Source organism: Microtus ochrogaster, linkage group LG8, assembly GCF_000317375.1.
Source record: "Microtus ochrogaster isolate Prairie Vole_2 linkage group LG8, MicOch1.0, whole genome shotgun sequence".
NCBI lineage: Eukaryota > Metazoa > Chordata > Mammalia > Rodentia > Cricetidae > Microtus > Microtus ochrogaster.
Window position 1 is genome coordinate 9,837,858 of NC_022033.1, and position 10,169 is coordinate 9,848,026.

General features: G+C 49.2%; 1 protein-coding gene across 3 annotated transcripts in view; it reads left to right on the top strand.

The window, feature by feature from the left end:
• Atp9a (ATPase phospholipid transporting 9A (putative)) overlaps positions 1–10,169 on the top strand; it is a 97,136-nt gene that overhangs the window by 31,820 nt on the left and 55,147 nt on the right. For all 3 annotated transcript variants that reach the window (XM_005362835.2, XM_005362836.3, XM_013352176.2), the window contains exons 3-5: positions 1,388–1,501; positions 1,896–2,004; positions 8,518–8,576. In XM_005362835.2, the coding sequence (XP_005362892.1) occupies positions 1,388–1,501; positions 1,896–2,004; positions 8,518–8,576 (282 nt within the window). The remainder of the gene's footprint in view (positions 1–1,387; positions 1,502–1,895; positions 2,005–8,517; positions 8,577–10,169) is intronic.

The following is a 10,169-nucleotide window of genomic DNA, read 5'->3' on the forward strand; positions in this document are numbered from 1 at the left end:
CAGGTGGATTTCTGTGAATTCTAGGCCAGCCTGGTTTACAGAGCGCCAGGACAGCCAAGGCTACACAGAGAAACCCTGTCTCGAAAAAAAAACAAACAAAAAAGCCCCTAAATTTTTTATCATGGAAGCCAGATGGGATGGCTCAGTGGTGGAGGCGCTTGCTGCCAGGCCTGAGAACCCGAGTTCTGACCTACATGGAAGAGAAAGCAAACTGACTTCTGCATTTTGCCTTCTGATCTCTACATGTGTACCATCATGGTGTACACTGCCCCCTTTAATAAAATAAATGCAATTTTAAAATCCCATTGGTGGACATAATTCCAGTTTTGTTTTTTTAATTTTTTGGAGACAGGGTTTCTCTGTGTAGCCCTGGCTGTCCTGGAACTCATTTTGTAGGCCAGGCTGGCCTCGAACTCACAGAGATCCACTTGCCTCTGTCTCTCAAGTGCTGGGATAAATCCCATGGATGGACATAATTTTTGCCTTCAAATTACAGCATAATGGTCTCTCACTAGAATCCTTTTCCAAACAGAGTTTTGTGTTGCCAGATGTACTTCTAAAATACATAGTTTAAGAAATAAAACACAGTGTTGGGTATGTGGCACGGGCCTTTAGTCCCAGCACTTGGAGGCAGAGGCAGGCGGATCTCTGTGAGTTCGAAGTCAGCCTGGTCTACATAGCTAGTTCTAGGCTACATAGAGAGACCCAGTCTCCAAAAACAAAACTAGAAGGAAAATAAGATATGGACCAGGGATGGCTCAGTGGTTAAGGCCTGTGCTGCCAAGTCTGAGGGCCTTAGTTCTGTCCCTATGACCAATGTGGTGGGAGGAGAGAGCCGATTCCTGTACTCACATGATATATACACACACATACATACACACACACACACACACAACCACAATGAAACTCTCAGAATCCGATGGGCATAGTAATATCCCCTGTGTGATCATCCCCATTAGCTTCTCTGTGTCTTGCATTCACAATTTTCTTTTTGAGACAGGCTAGACACCACTTCCTAGGTAGCCAAGGATAACCCTCCCGCCTCTGGCTCCCTAGTGTTGACATTGTAGGCGTGCACCATCACACTGAGTTTATGCGGTGCGGTGCTGGGATTGGAGCCCAAGATGTCATGTATGTGGCAGGGGTGGGGTGCATGGACGACGACAACCCACAGCTCTCCCCACTGAGCCACACCCCAGCCTCTGCAGCTGTTATTTCTCTTGCTCATATCTGCCTTCCTAGAGCACACAGGACTGCTTAGTCCTTGTTTATGTAGGCAGCATATCAGCTGCCTTCTCTGCAGGGGTGCTTTGCCCTCCGCCCTCCCTCTGAGCCTGCCCAGCTACCACACCTAGAAGGTGCTAATGTCGCCTGCTCACCTTTCCAGGTGCTCTTCAGCCAGTTCAGATACTTCTTCAACTTCTACTTCTTGCTTCTCGCCTGCTCCCAGTTCGTCCCCGAGATGAGACTCGGCGCCCTCTATACCTACTGGGTTCCGCTGGTGAGTAGTTCAGCCTCTGGTTTGCAGACGGAAAGTTCTTGTTTCTGTCCCCTGGGCATCTGGGCCTGCACAGTGGCTTTTTAAGGGATGTGTTGCTCTTAAGCCAACATGCTGGGTTATCCCATCTTTAGTATTTAGCTGCAGGTCAGGCACTGTCAGGATCCAACTGCAGCGGAGCCAGTTAGGTGCCCCAGACGTTCATTCAGCTGTCGACTCCATGGCCCTGGTTCAGCCAGGAAAACGCTTGCTCTTTGTGGTGTGGTTCTAGATTTGAGTGGCAAAGTGAAGACAAACTCTTGGTCCTCACAGATGGTGGTTGGTCTGTCACTTTGCCCCAAGTATGGGAGACTACAATTGGTCTTAGCAGGGCTCACCTCGTCCCTTCTCTTGGCAGGGCTTCGTGCTGGCTGTCACCATCATCCGTGAGGCAGTGGAGGAGATCCGATGCTACTTGCGGGACAAGGAGGTGAACTCCCAGGTCTACAGTCGGCTCACGTCACGAGGTCAGCCTGGGCAGTGCTGGTAACTTGGCCACTGCTGCAGACAGCCGGGGGAGCAGAGTTGTAGGTCCAGCCTTGGGAAGCTTGCTCAGACACTAGAGGACAAGTTCTGGCCACTGCCATTGTGCTACTGAGAATTAGTCCTGTCACTTAACTCAGCTGCATCTCACTCACTGGCTCACCTTTCCCTTAGCTGGCTGAGAAGGAGGGAGCGTCCCATTCATGTGATCCTGAGCGGCTTTATTTTTATATTTATTTATCGTGCATGTGCGTGTTGGTGTGTGTGTGGGGTGTATGATGTGTGCATATGGAGGTCAGGGAACAGCTTGAAGAAGCCATTTCTCTACTTCTACCCTGTGGGTCCCTGGGATCAATGGCAGGTTCTTAGGCTTGGTGACAAGTGCCTTTACCCGCTGAGTCATCTCAGTGGCCCCTGAACAACTTGTAAAAACATCATTTAGGAGTTGGGGGCATAGGTAAGTCAATAAAGTGCTTGCCTTGTAAGCAGGAGGACCTGAGTTTGACCCCTGAGCCCCCGTGAAAATCCAGGAGTGACGGCATGTGCCGTGATCCCAGCATCAAGGAGGCAGCCTGGTCTACGTAGTGAGCTCCGGGTCACACAGGGCTACAGAGTAAGACTGTCTCACAAACAAAAAGTGTTTACAAAAGTAACAACAGGTTGAGGGTAGGGCAGAGCCAATGAGGCCCAGAGGCTGTGGGAAGGTCAGTTCTGAGATCGGGAAGCTTCCATACCAAGGGCAGCACAGGCGGGAAGGGATATAGGCATGGGCTGGAGAAAATATCCAGATTGGGAGACAAGGGAGCCGGCCCAAAGCCAACCAGGCTGCAGTACAGGCCTTGTCTGCTGTTCTAAGGGACTCCGAGGAGCTGTTGTGGGTGGGAGGGGAGAGTTTCCTCTTTTTTACCCATTGCTCAGGCTGTGATCGAGGTTCTAGAATAAAGGAAAACATTGTGTTCAAGAGGGCAGAATGAGGTAAGGCAGAGCTGAGGATGCAACCCAGGCCTGCCTGAATATAAGGTTCCTCCTTTAGGTCAGGGGCACAGGATTGTGCCAGTCAAGGGAGCTTTGGCGTGTGATGAGCTCAGCCGCTCCTGTGTGCACAGCCCTAATGCTAGTGTGCAGGGGGCTCTTGATCTCAAGTTTTTTTTTTGTTTTGTTTTGTTTTAATTTTTCGAGACAGGGTTTCTCCATAGCTTTTTGGTTCCTGTCCTGGAACTAGCTCTTGTAGACCTAGTTCTCTGGCCTTGAACTCACAGAGATCCGCCTGCCTCTGCCTCCAGAGTGCTGGGATTAAAGGCGTGCGCCACCACCGCCCGGCTGATCTCAAGTTTTTACATTTTTCTTTTCATTTGTGTGTACATGCACACGCGTGCTCAAATGAGTTCTTGAGACTTTTTTATTTTATATTTTTATAGCAGAAGTTTAATTCTTTGGGGGGTTGTGCCTGTGAGGTGGGATGAGAGACACGGGCTAGAGGGGTGTGGACATGTGAGGGGGTCAGAGACAGAGGTTGGGGGTGTGAAAGGCACGGGCTAGGGCTTGCATTTTCACAGGTGAGTACTTGGTTCTTCATATGGGCCTCCCTTCCTGACTAACTCTGCACGAACGGCTAAGTGAAGCCGAGGTCATTAGTCTCGAATCGGTGCAAGCAGAGCTGTAATGAGCATTCTGGCCTCACTCCTGCTGGGGACATCTGGGCAGATGGCACACCAGAGGCCTGTGTGGGGTGTGCACACTCTCGAGCCTTCAGTCTCTTTAGGGCTGTGCTGTATACCAAACATGGTCCCTTTCCTCTCTGGGGCCCTGTTCTCTCGGGTCTCCCACTCTGCAGTGTCCCGTGACTCTGTGAGCTGCAGAGTGCCCGTGGTCGGTGAGTGCATCTTCCTCTGAAGACCTCCTTTTTCAGTTCGATCCCAAAACTCCTCTGGCTGGTCCCTAGGCTTGGGAATGCCGCTCCTTCTGACCCGGGTACTCTGCATGTCTTTAGGAAGTCCTGTCCCAGTGGCTGTCATCAGCATGAAGGGATGAAGTCGTTAGTGGGAACTTGTTCAGTTCATCGGTAGCTGAAGTGCCCCTTTTCTGTCCTCACAGTCTAGACTGTTTAATGACCGAATATGGAATTAAATGGATTTTTTTAAAAAAATTAAAACATTTTTTGGGGGATTTCACCATGTAGACCAGGCATGAACTCACATAGATCCACCTTCTTCATAACTAGTTTAGTTATTAGTGTCTGTTGTGTGTGTGGTGGGGTGGAGATCAAACCCAGGATGTCAGGCTTGCATAGAGTGCTTTACTAGTCAAGCAAGGCTGCTGGCCCTCGAGATGGTCTTCTTGATATTCAATACTAAAACTCCTGCAGCAGAAATCCTCCAGGATAGGGCTTCTAACCGACTTAGCACAGATTTTTTTTCATAAAGTCTGACAGACGCAAAGTGATGCTTCAGCTTTTTCTTTGCTAATATTTGATATTTACTGTAATTCAGTGGTGAATGGATCCATTGGTCAGTGGAAAAACTGACCAGTATCTCACATTAAAGTTGCATAGTCAGCTGGGCAGTGGTGGTGGTGTGTGCTGGAGGCAGAGGCAGGCAAATCTCTGAGTTTGAGGCCAGCCTGGTCTACAGAGAGAGTTCCAGGACAGTCAGGGCTACACAGAGAGACTCTGTCTCTGTGTGTAGAAATGGTGTACATGAGTACCTGGCACACCTGTGGAAATCAGGACCATACAGGGGAGTTCTCATCTTTCACCGTGGCGGTCCTGAGAATTGAGCTCAGGACAGGTGTGGCAACAAGTGTCTTCACCTGCTGAGCCATCTCCCCACCTCCTGCCCTGCTCATTTCCCCCCAAACTGCTTCCTGCTCTCAATCTGTCAGCCTGTTTGTTGTTTGGAGACATTGCCAGCCAGTGTTGACCGTTGATATGTTCACTGAGAAGTCTCTATGACTTGAGTGTGAGCTGACAACATTTCAGCTCTAGCCTTCTGCTTTCCTTCTCTCTCTCTCTCTCTCTCTCTCTCTCTCTCTCTCTCTCTCTCTCTCTCTCCTGACAGAGTTAAACAGAGGTGCTTTATGGCCACACTTTTCCCCTTGGCTTGTTGTTCAAGTGAGCCTTTCCCTGGGCCTTGGAGCTGCTGATATGAATATGAAACTTCACCTTTACGCCTCTGAACTGGGGCCTGCGGAGGTGTTCTGATGTCAGCCCCAGGAAACGTACACATGAGTGGAATTTATAGCTCGTCACTGCCACGGTTAGATTAGAGAGTAATCCATTAGCCAGGGCCTATGAGGCCAGCCCACAGCAACAGGCCTTGCCCTGCTCTCACTGTGAAAAATAGAATTGTAACTTGAGGTGTTCAGGGTCAAAAACCTGGCCCCACGGCCCGGTGCCCTGGAACTTGTTTAAGGTTCCCCTTGTGGGGGAGGGATGGAGTGTGTGCAGGCATTGCCTGCTGCTGTCCAAGGAAACATCTGGCATCTCCCCGCCGCGGAGACAGAAGGTTCTTATTCTGGAGCTGTCATCCATGAAAGGTGGGCTCGGGCCCGTTGGTTTGCTTATGAAAAGCTTGGGGTCCAGCGCTGTAGAAATAAACAGCTGTGCCCATTGGCCGTTGGTCCCCTCTTGTAAACTGACTGCAAGCCTGCTGGGGTGGGGTGGTGAGACTGGGTGGGGCCGTTCTCAGAAGCTGGTTAATGGTCAGGGACGTGTCTGGAGAATTTTCCTCACCACGTTTGTAAGCGTCTCATTTCAGCCTCTGCTGGAGTCTCCACCAATGCACTAGGAAAGCCTCAGGGCCTTGGGGCTGGCAAGATGTCAGTGAGGAAGGCGTTGCTGCCAAGCCTGATGACCCGGGTCCAAGCTCCTCGGTCCACATGGTGGAGGAAGAGAACCAGTGCCTTTAAGTTGCCCTCTGACCTCCACACTCACACTGTGACACACAAGTAAAAGTTGTGCTCTGACCTCAACACACACACACACACACAGTACCTACACATACATGCAGTACCTACCTACCTACATACACAAAACAAACGAAATGCACTTGTGGAGCCTGGGAGTGGATGCTGGGTACAGGAACAGGAGCAGATTCCAGGTCTTCACTTCTCAGGCTGCTTTCTGAGGACAATGCTTTTGCATTTTGTTATCTTCTCTTGAGCCTGCTGGAGAGTAGGCAAGGCTCAGTACAAAGAAAAATGCAGATTCTATTTTAAATTTAAGCATAAAACGTGTGTGTGTGTGTGTGTGTGTGTGTGTGTGTGTGTGTGTTGAGGTCAGAGCACAACTTTTAGGGATTCGTTCTCTCCTTCCATGTGGATCCCCAAGATTAAAGTCTGATCATACACTTGGCAGCAGGCACCTTTACTCACTGAGCCATCTCATTGGCTCTTAGTTAAGGATTTTCAGCTCCGGCCCCGACTGCTTACATGCTTTCTGTTCTGTTTCTGCTCTTCTTGTCCCACCCTCCTCCTGTTTTATGAACATTTCTGGAAGACGGTGGTTGATACACAATTGGGAGTCATAGGTTCTAAATTGCCTTTCGCTCCAGGAGTCAGCCTCAGCCGCTGAGGACTGCCCCGATCCTTGTATTTCAGTGGCTCGTCAAACAGGGCAGGTGAGAGGGCTAAGTGCATAAGGGCTCTTGTCACCAAACTCGGCAGTCTGAGTTCTGTCCCCAGGATTCATACAGCGGAAGGAGAAAACCAATCTGAAAGTTGTTATCCAGCCCCCCCACATGTGCGCGTGTGCACCCCACCGGCACACACATACACACACACACACACACACACACACACCCATGGCTAACAGGTTAGTAGTAAGTTAGGCCTCACCGTTGGTGGCTAAGCTCTGAACCCAGGTGTGGCCATTTGAGTCAGGCCGTTGGTATATATTTTGGTAATAAAAGTGAAGACAATATAAATCTAAGTTTGGTAAAGCTGGAATGAATGTGCGCCTAAGGAGAAGTTCACTGGAGCCACGGTGGACTGGACTTAAGATCTAAGACACAGCAGCTCTGGGCCTGGAGTCCACCAGAGCTCTACTGTCTTCCTTTGCTGGTGCCCCCTGGTGGAACTGCAATTTATCCGTTTCTGGAATGACCCAACTCTGGATCAAAAGGATGTGCTGCTTTTGATTATTTTGAGACAGGATCTCACTATGTAGACCAGGCTTGCCTTGAACTCCCAGAGTCCCGCTGCTGCCTCTACCTCCCAAGTGCTGAGATTAAATTTGTAGGCCATCATTCCTGGCCTTTTTTAAAAAAGAAAAGAACTATTATATTTATGTGTGTGCTCTCCCCCGCCTTGGGACTTTAATGATACATTGTTGCTGGTGCTGATGGAAGTGTGTCCACTTTTAGGGTCCCGAGGTTGCTTTTGTAGTAAGCAGGTACAGGGTTGATCTTCCCTTCCTCTAAGCAATAACCCAATAGCTACTTGCATCGTTTGTGTTGTATCAGGGTTTAGAAGTTTTGTAGCGAGCTCTGTTTGGGGACAGTGTTTGGTGAGGATGCGGAAGAGGTGAGCTCTGGATAATGTTTGGTGAGCATGCGCAGGAGGAAAGCAGGGTCTGCTCTCATGGCCTGATTCTCTTGCTACAGGTCTTGCTGAACCTGGAGCTGGCTGGTGAGTGAGCCCTGGGGTCAGCTCCTGTCTCCGCCCCCTCCCAGCACTGGGATTACAGATATAAGAATGTCATACTTGTTTTTGTTGTTGTTTTAGGTTTTATTTTTTATTTGCGTGAGTGTGTGAGATAGGTGTGCAGGCACTGGAAGAGATCAGAAGAGGACATCTTGTCTCTCCAGAGCTGGAAGACAGGCAGTTATGAGCTGTGATTGCTAGGAACTGAACTTCACCTCTCAGGGAACAGCAACTCCTCTTATTGGCAGACCATCTCTCAGGCTTTTACATAGGCTTTAGGGATGGAACTTGGGTCCTCCTTTGAGGACCCACTGAGTGGTCTCCCCAGCCCTGTGTATTTTATCTTGATGATTTATTAACCTCCTGGTGAATAATAACTGTGTCGTGGCACTGGTTGATTTAGAAATGATGAGCTGCGGCAGGGGTAGCCCGTCTTTCCTGAAGGGCCTGAGTTCTGGTATCTGTGAACCAGAGCCTGGGCTTCTGGAGCCACTGGGGCCACTGGCAGACCTCCTCCTGGTGAGGTAGAAGCCAGAAGCAGGAGGTGGGCACTCGTCTGTCTTACTACCCGGTAGAATCTAAAGCAGTGGTTCTCAACCTTCCTAAGGCTGCGACCCTTTAATACAGTTCCTCATGTTATGGTGACCCCAACCATAACATTAATTTTGTGGCTACTTCATAACTAATTTTGCTACTGTTATGAATTGTGATGTAAATATATGTGTTTTATGATGCTGTTAGGTGACCCCTGAGAAAGAATTGTTCAGCCGCGAAGGGGTCACAACCCACAGGGTGAGGGCCACTGATCTAGATTGTTGGAGACAGTGATGAAGTAGTATTGGTCTGTTATCTTGCAGGGACTGTGAAGGTGAAGAGTTCGAACATCCAGGTGGGGGATCTCATCCTTGTGGAAAAGGTGAGTGGAGTCTGGAAGCTTCTTAGGGGCCAGGCATCACTGGGAGCCGGTGAATAGGGAGTGATCCATGGTGGGGAGAGCCCTGCCTGTGTTCTGTGCATTAGGTAGACTGATGAAAGAAACTCTTTGGGATGCTATGGGGAGAAAAACTTCTGTCCCATGAGACAGACACAAAGAGTTCCCCAAGGTGCCTATGTACTGGGGAGCCGGGAGCCCTGCCTGTAATGATAAACACAGCATTCATTTGGTTTTCTGCTTGGTATGTTGGTTTGGGGGGTTCAGAAAGAACCCCACTTAATCATGATGTCTTTTTTGTTAGTCAGCTTGCCACATTGGCACTTAAAAATATTTATTGAATTTGCTTTGTTGGACTGTTAACCTGCATATCCTGACTCCTGGAGCCTGCCAAGAGTTGTATGGGGGGTGGCAGTGGGGTACGGAGGGACAAGAATGTCAAAAGTCTGTGTTCTACTTTTCACTGAACAAGCACTGGCGGGCCTGTTGTCTGTGCATATTTGGAAGGTGTGAGGTCTGAGGTGGGTCTAGAGAGTCTGGGGTCATATTTGGTCAGGTCAGAAAAAGGTCCTGTCTTACCCTGTGTCTTAGGGTTTCTGTTGCTGTGAAGAGACACCATGACCACTGCAAGTCTTATAAAGGAAAACATTTAATTGGGGCTGGCTTACAGTTCAGAGGCTTAGTTCATTATCGTCATGGCAGGAAGCATGGCAGCGTGCAGGCAGACATGGTGCTGGAGAAGGAGCTGAGAGTCCTACATCCTCACAGGCAACAGGAAGTTCTCTCTCTCACTGTGTGGCTTAAGCATATTTGAGACCTTAAAACCCACCTTCACAGTGACACACTTCCTCCAAGAAGGCCACACCTATTCCAATAAAGCCACATCTCCTAATAATATCACTCCCTTTGGGGACCTTTTTTTTTTTTTTAAACCACACACTGTAGGAACTGAATGGTACCACTTGTTAGAGGGTTAAGTTCAAGCACTTTCGGTTAATATAAGGGAAACGGGGACGCTTGGGGTCAGAGCTTTTGTCTGTTGTCATATTCCTTCTTGCCACAGCCACACAGGGCTGCTGCCACCTCCCCCATGTATTTATCTAAATGTATGTATTATTACTTGTTTCTGAAACAAGGTCTTACTGTGTAGACTGGGGAACTCACAGGGCTGCCTGCCTCTGCTCTGTATAAAGGCCTATATACCTCACCTGGCCTTTCCACTTCATCTTGAGCATGGCTTTAGTTCTTCTGCCACCTTACTTCCTCACATCCTACTGCAAGACAGACAGGAGGGGGATGGGCTAATAAGTAAAGCGTTTGCCACATGGGAATGAGGACCCAAGTTTGGTCCCTGACATCCATGTAAAAGTGGCACATCCCAGCACTGGGGGCAGCAGCAGGTAGATCCCTGGGGCTCATTGGCCAGTAATTTGAATCTGCTCAGCAAGTTTTCAGCTGTGACAAGTCCTGTCTCAAAGAAACAAGGACCTCTGTCCTCCATACAAACACATGCACATTGCAAATGTGCATGAACTCTCGTGAACACATACACAGAAAAGGAGAGAGGCCCAGTGTGGA